The sequence below is a fragment of the Taudactylus pleione genome, unplaced genomic scaffold, assembly GCF_031769625.1.
Source record: "Taudactylus pleione unplaced genomic scaffold, aTauple2 ptg000451l, whole genome shotgun sequence".
Taxonomy (NCBI): domain Eukaryota; kingdom Metazoa; phylum Chordata; class Amphibia; order Anura; family Myobatrachidae; genus Taudactylus; species Taudactylus pleione.
The window spans coordinates 2,315,093-2,333,237 of NW_028284853.1; the positions used below are offsets into that span (position 1 = coordinate 2,315,093).

General features: G+C 47.6%; 1 protein-coding gene across 1 annotated transcript in view; it reads left to right on the top strand.

Annotated features, from left to right (window-relative positions):
- Positions 1-18,145, top strand: part of PEMT (phosphatidylethanolamine N-methyltransferase) — a 176,410-nt gene that overhangs the window by 85,816 nt on the left and 72,449 nt on the right. Inside the window, exon 4 of the mRNA XM_088448071.1 lies at positions 17,121-17,266. Coding sequence (XP_088304197.1) covers positions 17,121-17,266 — 146 coding nt within the window. The remainder of the gene's footprint in view (positions 1-17,120; positions 17,267-18,145) is intronic.

Below are 18,145 nucleotides of genomic sequence, written 5' to 3' on the forward strand. Positions count from 1 at the left end.
TTCACTTACCACGGGCTGTTCTGCCATGCCGTGAAAAGTAACAAGACCATTGGCTCCCCCAGAGGAGCGATTCTCCCCCTGTATTCCGTATGGAAGGTAACAAGGAGCAAACCTCTTGAATCCTTTGGTGCATATTGCTTTCTGTAAAGGACTGCTTTGTACTAGAGGAATTGTTCCAGCACCTGGGAACAACACATTTCTGTACCAGGGGGGCATATTTGATTCCTGTAAATTTAAAGTGTCCCATCAATGCATATGGCCGTCTACATATGCGTCAAGGATCGGACGTATATGAAGATCCCCAATAGGGATCAGTGATCATTTATGCACCAGCATCAACTCCTTGTCCGCTCCTCAGTAGAGGTGAAATGTCCCTAGTATAATTAATTGTTTTCAATGTTCCAAGGCTTTGATGTTGTTTTTTTTTTTTAAATGATAACCAGTCTATTCACATGCCCGTGTGTTAATAATTGCAGAAAAATCAATTACAGGCTTCTAATGTCTGTTTAATGGCTTAATCTGTTCTACAGAGCGGCCTGTTTCCCAACTCCTCATTGTTGCTGGTAGGAATGAATGACCCCACAGAACAGAAGAATATATCTCTCTCCTTTTCATGTTTCTCCTGCTGTAATTAATTAGTGGGATAAACAGTAGTCCTGCGCATTGCTGGGCAGATGATAAAACCAGCATGGGTTTCCTTTATCTCCCCGACAATTACTTTTGTAAAGTTTATTATCTGCTATTTTAGAGACAAACAACATCCATTTAAAGGGCCAGGGAAAAGCTAAAATATAACATGGCCGTAATTGAAAAATGTATCCTACAGCCTAGTGTTGTTCTTGCTTAGAAATTCAGACTGAGAATTACATATATAGGCCCAGATTTATCAACGAGTGATATTTTTGTTATGACTCAGTGGCGTATTTATGATGTGTGCACCCATATAAATTGTTACTCCCCTCTCTGCAGTCCCGCGTCAGCCGGTTCCTCTGACTTTAATCACCGGGCAAATGGCGTGGCAGCCATTTTTCCGGTGATTTGCGCATTCGCAGTGGTGATGTCCCGGGAACAAGGCGTTGGCACCATGTTGCCGGAGTCCTGCCCATGCGCAGTAGACTAGTACAAAGCCAGGGTCTACTGTGCTGCCAGAGAGGAGGAAGCCCGCACGGAGGCTACACAGAGGACCCCTCCTCTCTTAAAACACACCAGTTATCACTCGTTACTAATCTTAAATTGTTCTCCAGACAGTCATCTCCTAACTGTCATGTGAATGAAAAACGGACAGTTAGAAGCTGATTGGTTGGAGCATCGTTTAAGATTATCAACGAGCGATAACAAGAATATCAGTCGCTGATAAATCTGGGCCTTTAGTTTCAAACTGCACTATTGCATATTTTATTGAGGAAAGTGCCACTCCTCTTAGCCACACTCACGGGCGATGGAACGGGGGGGGGCGAGCCCCAACATACAATCATTCCGACACCCCTGGCCGCAAGCACCTGTATTGCAAGGTCCCAACGTTTAGATGTCTGTCCTATGTCCTGGTACGGGGTTTCTGGTGAAGTCAGCCGAAGAGCCCGGTTCTTGAGTATGCCACCACAGCGCCTCTTGCTGCGTTGGCACTTCAGGCAGGAGCCTGCATGGTTGCATGGCAGGAGTTGTGGTAAAGTCGGTTAGAGATTGGGTGGAGCATTTTAAGGAGCTGCACGGACAATGGGCCCGGTTCAACGATGTACGCTATGCCGATATTTACGGAATTGCCCCGATCATCTGTGAACTGCGCATGCATGTAAGTCACACTGCGACAAGGTATATTACCGTTGTCGCTCGCAGAAAATATTTACTCAATGTGACTGACGGTCAGGGAGCATTTGGGGGAAGTACTGGGGAGCAGCGGCAAAGAACATAAGCATGTCGTGACCGTTTCGGGGGCGTGTCACATCCGCCATCTGCGATCCTGTACGCAAGAAAAATAGCTCCGGCGTCTCAGTTCCCATGGCGTCACTGCGCAATCATAGGGTTACTCCGAAGACAGATAATCGAAGGATTTGCGGCCGATGCTGTGTTTTTGTGCGCAGATGCTTGGACTTGCAAAGAAGGCTAGTCTTACAGATTGTTGGTGCACTGGGGGAAAACGAGCACAATCACTAGTTGTAGTGTTGGAAATTGCGAAGACATGCAACTACACAATTCAATAGACATTTTTGTGACATCAAGCTTCTCTGTAGGTGCCATTGAAATGGAATCCAAAACAGATGTACGCATACGAGGAGCGCAGAGCTTTGTATCTTCTGGTGGGAGAAGCAAGGAAGATTGTCATAGCGGCAGGAGTCTTATGTGACACTTTACGGTTTATAACAGTAAGTGTGGAGCCGATTTTAAGGGGCAGTTGCTAAAACCAGCTTGCTGGTGTGCACTAGAGTATGTGCTAGGCTGACAAATAAGCCCATTTACCTTACTTTATAGGTAACATACAGGACTGTGTTTTGGAGTAAATTTGGCTCCAAAATTATTCTGCAGCAGGACAACGACCCTAAACATACAGCCAATGTCATTAAGAATTCTATTCAGCGTAAAGAAAAACAGAGTCCTGGAAGTGATGATATGGCCCCTACAGCCCTGATCTCAACATCATCGAGTCTGTTTGGGTTTACATGAAGAGACAGAAGGATTTGAACAAGCCTACAGCCACTGAAGGTCTGTGTTGAAGATGTTTTGAACGGAATCGGTATGAATGACCGCTGGACGAGAGCCTGGCGGTCGAAATCCCGGCAGCGGCAGGCCGAACAGCGCAGATCCTGACGGAGGTAAGTAAAGTACCTAACCCTCCCCCCCCTAACCCTCATTTAGGGGTGCCTAGCCCTAACCTCCCCCCCCTAGTGCCTAACCCTAACCTCCCCTCAGGGGTGCCTAAACCTAACCCCCCCCTCACCGTACCCTAAACCTAACCCTCCCGGGGGGGGGTGCCTGACCCTAACCTTCCCCTGGGGGTGCCTACCAATTCCCTTAGCCTAACTCTAACCCTCCCCGGGGGGGTTGGCTAACCCTAAACCTAACCCCCCCCCCCATCCCCGGCAACGTGGATACTTACCCCCGGCGTCCTGTCGGGGTCCCGGCGTTGGGATTAACCTAGGCGTCGGTATTTCGATGCCTATGTTAAATCCCTTTCCGGGAGTACACTGTCGGGATTGTGACCGGCGGCTGCCAGTCACATGACTGCAACCCGTTTGGAACAACCTCCCTGCCGAGTTCCTTCAAAAACTGTGTACAAGTGTACCTAAAAGAATTGATGCTGTTTTGAAGGGAAAGGGTGGTAACACCAATTATTGATTTTATTTAGATTTATCTTCTGTTCATTCACTTTGCTTTTCGTTAATTGATACATATAAACTATTTACACTTCTATTTTTGAAAGAATTCTTACTTTGCAGCATTTTTTCCACACCTGCCTAAAAGTTCTGCACAGTACTGAATATAGTTCATTTTTTTCTCCGTGACATCAGCTCCCAGTACTGTTAATCATAATATGCTGAACTTCTTGTGTCAGCTAGAGGAAGGGGCCACAGGGAGACCTTGGAGTGTAAGGCAATTGCACATGGGCCCAGGAGCCCAGGTTGAATGTTAGGATAGAGACACATGGGCACTTTGGTGCTGCTGAGTTACTGGCACAGAAATGTGGTTATTCTCTATGAACTCTGCCTGCTGGTGCCAAGGGACGTCCAAGGTGCCTGTGTATCACTAGACTTGTATTGTAATGTACTTGCCAAACAGAAGCAGGGAAATGTGTAGTGTCAAGTGCAACTCCTATATGGAGCATTGTCCATACATCCAACATGGGAAACCCTGGAGGGGAGGGGCAAGTGTAAGGGGCGTGACAGTTCAATTCTCATTGTCAAGGCCCTGCCCACTACATGGAAGTGGGTGGGATCTGTGGGGGGTGTAACATATACTCCCAGGATGCCTGGAGAATCGCCCAGAATACAAGAGCCAGTCTCCCAGACATTCTGAGAGAGTGGGCAAGTCTGACTTAAGGTCAAATTCCATGCAGTGAAATGTGCAAGGTTATTAGGTACAATGTTTGGGTTCACTTTGTAATGCTACATTTTTGCTTGTATTCCCTCTGCATGAGCAACCGCACAGCACCACTTCTCTTGTCCAGTATATTAGTGTAATGTTTCATATCTTCCTTTACACTGTGCACGGGCATCTGCACAGCACAACTTCTCTTGTCCAGTATATCAGTGTAATGTTTCATATCTTCCTTTACACTGTGCACGGGCATCTGCACAGCACAACTTCTCTTGTCCAGTATATCAGTGTAATGTTTCATATCTTCCTTTACACTGTGCACGGGCATCTGCACAGCACAACTTCTCTTGTCCAGTATATCAGTGTAATGTTTCATATCTTCCTTTACCCTGTGCACGGGCATCTGCACAACACCACTTCTTGTTCTATATGTGGGGTATAATGCTCAGTATCAGCTCTTACACTGTGCACGGGCATCTGCACAACACCACTTCTTGTTCTATATGTGGGGTGTAATGCTCAGTATCAGCTCTTACTCTGGGCACGGGCATCTGCACAACACCACTTCTTGTTCTATATGTGGGGTATAATGCTCAGTATCCGCTCTTACTCTGGGCACGGGCATCTGCACAGCACCACTTCTCTTGTCCAGTATATTAGTGTCATGTTTCATATCTTCCTTTACCCTGTGCACGGGCATCTGCACAGCACCACTTCTTGTTCTATATATGGGGTGTAATTCTCAGTATCTGCTCTTACTCTCTGGGCACGGGCATCTGCACAGCACCACTTCTTGTTCTATATGTGGGGTATAATGCTCAGTATCTGCTCTTACTCTGGGCACGGGCATCTGCACAGCACCACTTCTTGTTCTATATGTGGGGTATAATGCTCAGTATCCGCTCTTACTCTCTGGGCACGGGCATCTGCACAGCACCACTTCTTGTTGTATATGTGGGGTATAATGCTCAGTATCCGCTCTTACTCTGGGCACGGGCATATGCACAGCACCACTTCTCTTGTTCTATATGTGGGGTATAATGCTCAGTATCCGCTCTTACTCTCTGGGCACGGGCATCTGCACAGCACCACTTCTCTTGTTCTATATGTGGGGTATAATGCTCAGTATCCGCTCTTACTCTCTGGGCACGGGCATCTGCACAGCACCACTTCTCTTGTTCTATATGTGGGGTATAATGCTCAGTATCCGCTCTTACTCTGGGCACGGGCATATGCACAGCACCACTTCTCTTGTTCTATATGTGGGGTATAATGCTCAGTATCCGCTCTTACTCTCTGGGCACGGGCATCTGCACAGCACCACTTCTCTTGTTCTATATGTGGGGTATAATGCTCAGTATCCGCTCTTACTCTCTGGGCACGGGCATCTGCACAGCACCACTTCTTGTTATATATATGGGACGTAATGTTCCATATCTGCTTTTACTCTCGGGGCACGGGCAGCACCACTTCTCTTGTTCAGTACATTATTAGCACCTGTTCTTATTGGACATGCAGGTCTGCACACACTTACACCACAGTGACAAGTATAAGCTGTGACATGTAGAAAATAAGGAGGTTCCTCCATGTACTGCCCTCTATGCATGGTAACTAGACAGCCTGGCAGGCCTGAGTGAGATCTCCAGTCTTCTCTTATCATCCGGTACCACCTGGGGGTGACAGTGCTTAGACCCAGGGGAGCAGATGGCGTGTCCTAGTGGATCTAGGAGCATTACCGCTATAGGTGAAGCTCTGCGGAGCGGAAAGCAAATAGTGCGAATTATGATAAAGTGCAGTAATACTTCAGATAAGAGACCTGTGAGATGTGTTGTGTCTGCAGAACAGAGAGCATGGTATGTAACATCACTTCGGTAACCCTTTCATGTCTGCGAGCCATGTGGTCACATCCTAGCAGTGTGCACTCCTGTGCCGTAGAGCTTAATGATAGATTGCAAGCTCTGTGGCTGAGGGCATTGAAGGAACAGCAGGCATCTTGGACTGTGATAGGAATTATGTTGTCCTGTCTGGTTAGTGGGTAATGTTGTCAAACAGCCGTACTTTGTACCTGTATATGTAAGTACATTCTCACCTCGCACCTCAGGTCACATGAGGCTTAATGTTTTGTCTACCATGCGTGATGATCCGTAGTGTACACAACCATTGGAATACTCACGGCTCTTAATGTGTACCTGGAGGAGGTATCATTCAGCCGTCTGGTCCTGTCGCCCCTACAGTCAATTATAATTGGGGCTTGTTAGTTGGAGGGGGTGGAATGCTATATATTTTTTTGCAGCTTTCTAGATAGTGGATTATAGGTTAAAAGATTCTGTAACAGTTCTTCAGACAATGATATAATAATCTGGGATGTTGTTACTTAGTGCCCCCATCATCTTATATCCGTGATCATGCAACCTGCCCACTTACTAGGATCTAGTGTTGTAACCTAGGCACCATATTTACCCCATGTGTCACTTTTATACTGGAAAGGAGTGGTGTCTAGTCCTTAACATTCCACTGTTTGTCACCAGGGACCTCCGCAAGAGCATATGGGTTTTGCTGCAGGAGTCCCACAGGTCACAGCTCCCTGCCCAGGTTTCCGGCATGACAGGCTAATGATTCAGAAGCCAATAGGAATGAGAGTATAGCCAAAGGTCAGTTAATATAGACAGGAAATTTGATAAGTAATGAAGCATATGAATGCTAGAGAATAGGAGACCGGGATGCCGGCGCTTGTAATCTCAGCGGTCAAAATCCTGACGCCGGCATACCAACAGGGTTAGGATGCCGACACCTGTCCTGTTGTTAGGTATCATAACCTTCCTCTGCTCCCTACCCTAACCCTCCCTCCCTGGTGCCTGAAACTAACCGCCCCCGCCCCCCAGAGCCTAAACTATACCTCCCCCTCCCTGCACCGTAAATCTAACCCCATCCCCCCTAGTGCCTAACCCTAAATAGAGAAGGCGATTTGAATTTGGGAGCATGACATCAGTGATCATCTGACCACAGTTTCAATAAAGACACTGCTTCCACCATGTCACCACCAGGACGAGCTGCAGTCGGACCCCCTGAATCCAGCAGAGGAACCTGGAGCCTGAAGCTGGCCCCCACCAAGAGGATACAGGGGTTCCCCTGCAATAGAGTGCTTCAGTCCTCTGACCCAGTAAGTCAAACTGTGGATCCATGCCTGGTGTATGACCGTACACCCTACTTCAGTGTTTAATGGTGGATTTCCAACACCCAGTTAAAAAGTTTTAGTTGAAATTCCTTATTATAGAGTTTGAAAAATCCAGGAGCGTTTGCCCAAGAACGTTCCTCCGGATCATACTGTATCCCTTCTAATCCTTTAAGGAATCCGGTTCGGTAATAATCAGGCGGATAACGTACAGAACTAATAAAATGGAGAATGGCCAAGACAATCCAAGGTCAAGATCACAAGTGAAGGTTCAGTAAGAGAGACAAGCCAAAGGTCAGGCACACAGGAATTTCGGATGGTGTACTGGTTAGCATTACTGCCTCACAGCACTGAGGTCTTGGGTTCGATTCCCAAACTGTGTGGAGTTTGTATATTCTCCCCGTGCTAGCGTGGGTTTCCTCCAGGTGCTCCGGTTTCCTCCCACACTCCAAAAAAAAATACTGGTAGGTTAATTGGCTACTGACAAAAGTATCCCTAGTGTGTATACGTGTGTGAGCATGTGATATGGAATATAGTTTGTATGCTCCACTGGGACAGGGACTGATGTGAATGGCCAAATATTCTCCGCAGCGGAGTAGGTAATACATAATAATCTGGTAATAATAAGTATTAAAGGACAGGAACAGTAGAGTAAGGGAGACCTAATTCTCTGACCGCAACTGTCCAGAAGAACCAGAGGCTGACCAGAGCAGCGGAGCTCACCAGGCGCAACCCATGCCGGAGCCTGACGCCAACGCCCCATCCCCCCATAACTGAGAGGACATCTTTTTGTTGGCTGAAGCAACAGTCAAAGAGTGCAGCTGAAAAACTAGCGACTGGATTTTTCAGCCAGGTCATTGGGTTTTAATGTATAGACTGCATTTTCCTGATCATTGGTTCAATGGGTGTGGTATGAAAAGTCGAGATTCAGAATGTCTAGATCACAATGGCGACATGGACATTAGGTTGACAAGCAATATGTCGACTTTCACAAATGTTGAGATGTTATAAATGTTGACATTTAACATGTCGACACATATTTTAGCCTAACCCTAAACCTGACTACTAACCATAAAGTTGACTGCTGACATTCTGACCGGAACCCGGTTCAATAACATTGCAGGGCAAGGACTCCAACTGAGTCCTTGGGCATTGGTGGTGGGCCCTGATGACCAGGTTCATGTCATCACAGCCTCTGTTCCACTCACTCCAAATGAAAGATAAGCGGGATGTGGGAAAGAGGCCTACTCTCCCTGGAGTCCAGTAACATTTCCCGAAATTCAGGCGTTTAGAATAAGCTAGTATAGTGTCTTTGTTGGACTTCACTGGTGAAATGTGCCATGTCTGCTACAGATGGTTCTCTGTCAGCCTTCTCCTGCTTCATGAAACGTTTCCACACTTTGATACGCGTCTTCTCAGAAATTCAAAATTGACTATCCTACGTGATGTGAATCATATTTTTTGATGATGGGGTCGCTTTCAAATAATCCCTTTTGATATAAACCAGTCCTTTCTACAGAAATCTGCTGCCTGGAGAGCTAGGAGGAAGGAGGCCTGGAGGCTTTCCAGCTCTTGAGATTTATGGAAGTTCCTGTGTATAAACATTACGTGGACTTTATAACGGAAAACTCATGAAGTCGGAAACCTACTCTAAGTGTAGGGAAAGCCTAAATAACAACAATTATCAGTTTATTTGAACTCATATGAATAAATATATTTCCCATGGAATCTCCTCTCAGTTGATGGCCATTAACGGCCGGTGACTGTAAATGGATGGAATCCTAGGAGTTGTTTCGGTAATTCATGCGTTAGGTGGAAACTGTAATTGAATTCTAAATACATTGGATATCGGAAGTATACACACCCTTATTAAGTGTGCAGGTTTTTGTGATTAACGCCTAAAATGAATATAACCCACGTCAGGCATTTTTCTACTTTTTGAAAGTGACCTTGCAGCCAACAAAATTAAAGTGATACATACAGATGTGTCTTTTTATTGCTGCAGTTGCGCTAAAAAGCTCCTCTATGTGCACCAGGGACGCGAGACTTTGCTAGCGCCGGGCGTCATTTTTGCCAAACATGCATCTAAGTCGCCGCAATGCTACTAGGCTATACCAGCAGACTGTGCTGATTCATTTGATATGTGACACTTGTATATCTGCTCGCGACTGAGTCCCGGAATCTGCATACGAAATGCTACAATGTAGCGGCCGCAGCTTTTTTCATTCCAAGTTCCGTTGTGGTTCATATACAGACTCAGGTACACACATATATACAAGTGTCACATATCACATTAATCAGCGCAGTCTGCTGGCGCGTCCTAGTCACAATGTGACTTAAATGCATTTTCGGCAAAAAAAAGACACCCAATGTTAGCAGAGTAGCACGGGACCTGCCGGCTCACAGACGCCAGGCAAGTCGCTCTATGTGGCACATTGAGACTGTAGGCAATTTTTACTAAATAAAAAAATAAAAGTGTACAAATAAAAACTGAAATACCCTGGTTGTGCACACCCCAAAAGTAATACTCTGCAGATTAAATTTTTGTATTTATTACAGCGTGATCCTTTTAAAAAAATATTAACTACGTACTCATGGATGTTGAAAATTCTGGGCCTGATTCAGACCCGCTCGTGAGCGCCGAGCACTCACAAGCGGGTCGATGGTGGCCCAGTGCACATGCGCACGACGGAGCCGGCTCCGTCGTGCGCATGTGCGAGACCCGGATAGCGACGGGCAAGCCGTCGCTCCGGGTCTCGTACCAAAAGGGGTGTGCTGTCGATGTTGGTGGGCGGGCCGGGGGCATGGCTGCTCAGACGGAGGCGTTCCCATGGGAACGCCTAATGTCTGGGGCCGGCCCCACTGACATCACAAGTGATGTCAGTGGGAGTGCTTTGGGCTCTGTTTGAGCCGAAAGAACTCCAGGGCTTGCGGCAACGAGACCCTACCACAAGGGTCTCGTCGTAAGCCCGATGGTCGCGATGGTCTTGACCATTGTGACCATCTTCCTGGCCGCTCGCTATAGCTGTGGGTGGTCACCCACAGCTATACGAGCGACCAGGAGGCCGCTTTAAAAATCCAGGAGGACGGCCCTGATTCAGAGCGAGCGCTCTGTCAGAGCGTCCGGCTCTGAATCAGGGCCTCTGTTCGGCTCTTTCTTGCAAAAAAGTTGGGCATCCACCAAGTTGTGAGGGAGATGTATGTCCCATGCACAGCCCTATATACAGGTCACTCTACAGGTTTTCAGTGGGATTACGTTCTGGGCCATTCCAAGACTCTGATCTGCCTTTTCTGAAGGTTGAATTGGATCTGTGCCTTGGATTGTTACCATGTTAGGAAGGTGACCTTCCATTTGCCAAAATAGCCAAATATTTGCAGCTATTCCTTACTCCATCTATCCTGGCTAGAACCCTTGCCCCAGCTGAAGAGAAGCAGCTGCAAAGCGTGACGCTGCCGCTAACATGCTACACAATAAGTATGGTGCGCTCTGGGTGATATTCTGTGTTGTCTTTGTGCCAAACATACCTTTCAGACTAAAGGGTCAACCCTTGGTCTCATTAGACCGTACCACAATTCCCCCCAAATATTTGGTGTGATTGAATGTATTTTGGCTTCCGCCTTGGCCACCCTACCCGATAGGCCAGACGTACAGAATACAGGAGGCTACTGTCACATGCAAGCAGAGACCAGTTCCTCATAGAAATTCCCACAGCCCCCTTCTAATGATGCCTAAGGCCTCTGTAGCCTCCCTCATGAGTTTTCTCCTTGTTCAGTCATTAACTTTGGAGGGGCGTCCTGAGCTTGGCAATGTCCCTGCTGTGCTACATTTTCCCCCTTATTGATGATCGTCCCCCACAGTGTTTCATGGAACATGTAATGCCTTTGAAATTATTTTATAACCCTCTCTCCTGATTGATACCTTTTAACGATGAGATCCTGTAGATGTTGTGAAAGCTCCTTGCGGACAATGGACATAACAGCAGGGCGAGACTTATGACGGCCATACGCCGTCAGATGAAAGTCACACCAGCCAGACCAATTATCTTACATAATTTGCCATACACTGTGAGATAATTAGTCTATCTGTCCATTGGTGAGTATATCCACTGTCAGATCCGAACACCAAATCACATCTGCCAAGCGCATTGAAAGATTTTTCGTGCCTGATCATTGGTGCTCGGACGTGGCCATACACTGTACAACTATTGGCCTGTTACAGCGATAATCGGCTGCCGACACAGTCAGTAATTGCACAGTGTGTGACCACCGTCAGAATGTCCAAGTAATGGCCCCATCCATATGTGATGGATTGCCGCGATCCCGTGATGCTGCAACCCGGCATCGCAGAAATCCAACATGTTGGATATTGGCGATCGCGATCAAAAAATGATCGTGATCGTCAAATCACGGACATCTAACATGTCAAATGTCTGCGATCCGGCGACAGATCGCAGAACATCGATGGTGCGCGATCGGAAGTTTCCGATGGGCGATCGGAAATTTCCGATCGTATCCCTGCATCGCGACGATCCGTCGCAGATGTATGGCCACCTTTAATCTTACAGGAGCAGCTGACCTTCATTTCGGGTTAATCACAAGCCCTGTCATTGCTGGCAGGTATTATTATTATTATTATTATTATTATCCTTTATTTATATGGCGCCACAAGTGTTCCGCAGCGCCTTACATAGTACATAGAACTAATAAGTGAACAAGAAACAAGTAACTTACAGTACATTACAGTGCAGGACAGGGACACAACTTATATACATTGCTGAAATAGTGATTAAAGCACTCACAATAAGCTGCCGGGAGTTGGCGGTCCCGTGTTAGGTGCCCTAATGGGGAGTAGAGAGTAGAAGAAAATGTAAAGAGAAGCACATGAGGGAAGAGGTCCCTGCTCATGAGAGCTTACATTCTAAGGGGAGGGGCAGACAGACAGGCGTGACACAGAAGGGGAAGATAGGAAGGAAAGAGCATGAGGTGGGTTAGGAGGAGTGCTGGAAGGCCTTGATGAAGTAGTGGGTCTTGAGAGCCCGTTTGAAGATTTGTAGAGAGGTGGAGAGTCTGATAGGGAGAGGGAGAGCATTCCAAAGGTAGGGAGCAGCACGGGCAAAATCTCGGATGCGGGAGTGGGAGGAAGTAATCAGTTGGCAAGAGAGGCGGCATGCATTAGTTGAGCGAAGTGGGCGGGTGGGAGTGTGAAGGGAGAGAAGGTCAGAAATGTATGCGGGAGAGGATTTGGTGAGGGCTTTGTAGGTGAATGTAAGAACCTTGAATTGGCATCTGAAGGGGAAGGGGAGCCAGTGTAGGGCTTGAAGGAGAGGGGAAGCAGATATAGAACGTCTGGAGAGGAAGATGAGCCGAGCAGCAGCATTGAGAACAGATTGTAGTGGAGAGAGGTGAGAGACTGGGAGGCCAGCTAGGAGAAGGTTACAGTAGTCCAATCTGGATATGACCAGTGAGTGGATGAGGGTTTTAGTGGCATCCTGGGTGAGGAAGGGTCTAATCCTGGAGATATTTTTTAGGTGAAAACGGCAGGACTGCGAGATGTGCTGAATGTGCGGTTTAAAGGAGAGGGAGGAGTCTAGGATAACTCCAAGACAGCGCACTTTGGGGCTAGAGGAGATAGTTGTGCCATCAATAGATAACGAAATTGTGGAAAGTGATGTAGTGGAAGAGGGTGGGAAGATGATCAGCTCAGTCTTAGACATGTTAAGTTTAAGAAAGCGCTGGGACATCCACGAAGAGACAGCAGAGAGACAGTTGGAGATACGGGTAAGGAGCTCAGGGGTGAGCTCAGGGGTGGAAAGGTAAATTTGAGTATCATCTGCATAGAGATGATATTGGAGGTCAAAGGAGTTAATGAGTTCACCTAAAGAGGATGTATATAGGGAGAAAAGGAGAGGTCCAAGAACAGAACCTTGGGGAACTCCTACCTTTAGTGGAAGTGGAGGGGAAGAGGAGTCATGAGAGGACACAGCGAAGGAACGATCAGAGAGGTAGGAGGAAAGCCAGGAGAGGGCAGTTTCACGTAAACCGAGAGAGTAAAGGATTTGCAGGAGGAGAGGGTGGTCTACAGTGTCAAATGCAGCAGAGAGGTCAAGGAGAATGAGCAGAGAGTAGTGACCCTTGGATTTGGCAGCAAGGAGGTCGTTGCTGACTTTCGTGAGGGCAGTTTCCGTGGAGTGGAGAGATCGGAAGCCAGATTGAAATGAGTCAAGGAGGGAGTGGGAGGAAAGAAAGGTGGTAAGGCGGTTGTAGACAATACGCTCAAGGAGTTTGGAAGCAAAAGGGAGAAGAGAGATGGGTCGATAGTTTGAAAGTATGTTAGGATCAAGGGTAGGTTTTTTAAGAATGGGGGAGACAAGAGCATGTTTGAATGCAGAAGGGACAGTGCCAGATGATAGGGAAAGATTAAGGAGGTGAGCCAGATGGGAACAGGCAGAAGGAGACAAGTGGGAGAGGAGACGGGAAGGGATAGGGTCAAGAGGGGAGGTGGAAGGAGGGGAGGACCGGATGAGGGCCAAGACTTCCTCTCCAGAAGCAGGGGAGAAGGATGTCAGAGTTGGTGAGACAGAAGGGGAGGGGTGGTAAGGGCAAGGAGGGAGAGGAGTGCTAAGGGTCTGATGGGATATGATGTCCTCACGTATGGAGTCAATTTTAGATGTAAAGTAGGTGGCAAAGTCGAGGGCAGAGAGCGAGGAGGGAAGGCAAGGAGGGGAAGGGCAGAGTAGGGAGTTGAAAGTGGCAAAGAGACGCCGGGGGTTTGAGGACTGGGAGGAGATGAGGTTCTTGAAATATGTTTGTTTGGAGAGAGACAGGGAAGCACTGTAGGAGGAGAGAATAAATTTGAAATGGAGGAAGTCAGCCTTAGAGCGTGACTTTCTCCACTGACGCTCCGCAATTCTTGAACACTTTTGTAGGTATCTGGTGCATTTGGAATGCCAGGGTTGTGGTGTGGATCTGCGAGGGTGAGTGGTTATTGCTGGAGCAACAGAATCAAGAGCAGAAGCAAGGGAGGAATTGTACAGGGAAGTAGCTTGTTCAGGACAGGAGAGAGAAATGATAGGGGAGAGAAGAGAGTCCAGCAGGGAGGAAAAAGCAACAGTGTCAATAGCCTCAATATTACGCTTAGTAATGGTAGCCTTAGGAGTTAGAGGAGGGCAAGGAGAGAGGGATAGGTTAAAAGAGAGAAGGTGATGGTCAGAGAGGGGGAATGGGCAATTGGAGTAATCAGAAATATCACAACGGTGCGTAAAGACCAGGTCAAGTGAGTGCCCACTCACATGGGAGGGTGAGGAGGTCCATTGGGCGAGACCAAATGAAGAGGTGAGGGTAAGGAGTTTAGCTGCAGAGGATTCTGTGGGAATGTCAATAGGAATATTAAAATCACCTAGGATAATGGAGGGAAGATCTGAGGAGAGAAAGTGAGGGAGCCAGGAAGCGAAGTTGTCAAGGAATTTGGAGGGAGAGCCAGGGGGACGGTAAATGACAGCTACTCTGAGGTTTACTGGTTGGAAGAGTCGTATAGCATGAACCTCAAATGTGGGGAATGTAAGGGATGGTTCAGAGGGTATTAGCTGGTATGAGTAACTGGTGGATAGAAGGACCCCAACTCCACCACCATGGCGACCCCCAGGCCGGGGGGTGTGGGAGAAGGCAAAGCCCCCAGAGGATAGAGCAGCAGGAGAAGTGGTGTCAGAGGGTGAGATCCAAGTTTCAGTGATGGCTAGGAGATTCAGAGAGTTGGAGATAAAAAGGTCATGGGTGGGGACCAGTTTATTACAGACTGACCTGGCGTTCCAGAGGGCACAGGATAGAGAGATAGCATTTGTGGGGGAGATGTGAATGAGATTGTCCGGGTTGCTGTAACGTGGAGGTGAGATTAATTTGGGGGACCGATATGAATAGAGTTTAGTGATGGTGCGGGCACCTGAGCTGGAAAGGGAACCAATAGGAGGTGGGCAGGGAGGGAGATGTGGATGGCAGTGGGGTGAAGTGACAGGGAGAGGAGTGTAGGAGGAGGGTTTGGTGGTGGGGTAGTAGGACAGAGGGGGGGTAGAACAGGAAGAAAGTGGAGTAATGGGTGAGGAGTGAAGAGTAGGCAGACAGAGGAGGGGGGAGAAGGGGAGGAGGAGGTGGAAGAGATAAGGGGGAAAGGATAAAGGTGGAAGCAGGGGGCAGAACAGAGGATTAGGTAGAGACAGAGGGAAGGAGGGAGTTGACGAAAACCTTGTCATGGTGTTTATAAGTAAACAAGAGGAAAGAAATTTGGAAATTTAAATGAGATATGAGTGCAAGAGATTTGTAGGAATGCAAGTAAGAAAACAGTGACGTATCAAAGAACAGTGTATCAATATGTATGCAGATTAACAAGATTGTTATAGGGAGAAATAAAAGTGGGGTTCTAAAGTGTGCAGAATGTGAAAAATAACGCAGATTGTAAGCAGACAGAGGATGTGAGGCTAGGCAAGAGAGCTGAGATAAAGGACAGTGTTTCAAAGTTGATAGATATAAACTGACATGGGGAAAAGTACGATAAGCATTGAATTGTATGCTAGAATCAGTAGGCCAGCATTATGAATAGCATTAGAAGTGTTCTTGCCGTGATTGTACAGGGAGTCCAGTTGTAGTCTGAGTCTTTAGATTGTTGGGGTTTGTTGCGTGATGGACCTTTTTTCTCCTTCTGTTTTTCCTCGGTTTAACGCAGGTCTAACGCTAGTTATGCACTTAAAAAACTGCACTTAGAAAAAAAGCTGCACCCAGCCAAGGCTTCCCCAGGTATATACAAATTACTTCTGAACATGAGTTTTAATTTGATATGTTCATTCGGGGCCTGGTTGTACGCTATGCCGATATTATATACGCAGTTGTCCGATGGTTTCATTACAGCGAATGCGTTTTAGTCGCACAGCGCATGCGTCCCGGCGCCTCTGCTATGTTGCCCACATAGAGGATTTAGACGCAGAGGGATTGAAAGTTAGGGTCCATTTGTGGGTGCTAACGAAGGGGTGGTTTGGAAAAAGCGGACGGGTCGGATCCAGCAACGTCTTTGTACGTAGTTTCACCGTTGCCAGCATCTTTGTTCCGTCACCCATTCTGAGAAGCCATAGGGTGATTTTTAAGGCTGTTAATCGTCTGATCGCCGACTAATGCTGCATCTTTGTACGCAGATGCTGCGACTTTTTACGCAGATGCTTTGATGTGCAAAGACTGACACGATTTATTTGATTTCAGTATTCCGTCACCAAACCTGCACTCTCAGGAAGGGTGTGTAGACTTTTTATCTTCACTCTAGCTTGTAAATCTGCTCCCACAAATCCGTTCTGTCAAAAATGTCATCGTGGTCTCTCGTCTCCTCAGTTCGTTAGTTTTGGACGCGTCTGAGCATCTTTCTCGGCCCAAAATGCGTCTTAGTCACAATGCGGATGCGACCAATCTGCTTCACGGGACGGCTATGATTAATTTGATATGCGACACTTGTATATCCGTGTGCGACTGAGTCTGTACACGAAGTGCTACGATTCAGTGGCTTTCTTCCACCCCAAGCTCCGTCGTGCTTCATATGCAGACTCCATCGCACACAGATATACAGGTGTCTCTTATCAAATTATTCAGCGCAGTCTCGTGAAGCTGTTTAGCATTGCACTGTGACGTAGACACATTTTCGGGCGAAAAATACGCTACACCTCTCGGTACAGCTCACTCACACAAGGTGTCACGTGCCACATGGAGTATTGAGCCTAGGTGTATGAGGACACATCTGTAAGTGTGGGGCATCATTAGAAGGACTCCTCCTCATCTGAATATGTATATATGTCTCATTTATTAGCTGCAAAACGTTTACACCTTTTTTCCCTACAGATGTGTACTGTAACATGCTTATTCTGTAACACGTGTGTCTGATTCCTTGCAGTTTTACAGAAGCCATGACCAGTGCGCCTCACTCGTGGTTTCTGAAGAGACCGGAGTTTTATTACCTCGGAGCGGCGTTTGTGGGAGCCGGCGGGGTGCTGGTAATCTCCAGTTTCTTGGCACTGGGGTTCGTTGGAACCTATTTGGGTAAGCTTATGTAATGCAATAATCTTCACATGAGGGATAGCCGGCCTGTAACAACAACAACTTTATTTAAATAGATTATTGTTCCATAAGAGATTGTATTGTGAGATAAAGTAAACATTGCTGAACGCTTCGCAGTCTGCCCGCAGAGCTGCTTTGTCGCCTTGTGACTGAAGAACACACACCTAAGATGTTTTGCACGATTTTCTGTGTTTCCATACATTTTATATTTCTTAATAGAGCCGGCCCTAGCCAAATTAGTGCCCTAGGGAAGATCTTGGGTGGTGCCCCCCCAAGTGGGATCCTGAAAAGAGGTGTGGCCTCACGTGAAGGGTGTGGTCTCACTGTGCTGTAGCCGCTTCCCCCATGATGCCGTGCTCCCAGCACCCCTCTCCCAGCACAAGTCACAGCACAGCACCCATCACCCAGCACAGCACTCCTTACCCAGCATCCCTCTCCCAGCACAAGTCACAGCACAGCACCCATCACCCATCACAGCACTCCTTACCCAGCACAAGTCACAGCACAGCACCCATCACAGCACTCCTTATCCAGCATCCCTCTCCCAGCATAGCACAGATCACAGCACCCCTCTCCCAGTACAGCACCCTTCACTCCTCTCCCAGCACTGCACCCACTACCCTTGCTCTAACCCAGCACAGCACTCTCCTCTCCCAGCACAGCACGGTGCCAGCACCCCTCACCTATCCCAGCATAACACCCCTCACCCAACATCCATGCCATCACCCAGTACAGCACCCCCGTCTCCCAGCACAGCATGATGGCACTCCTCACCTGACCCAGAACCCCTATTCCAGCAGAGCACCCCCTTCACCCAGCATGAAAACACCCCTCACCAAGCACCCTGGCACTCACCCAGCA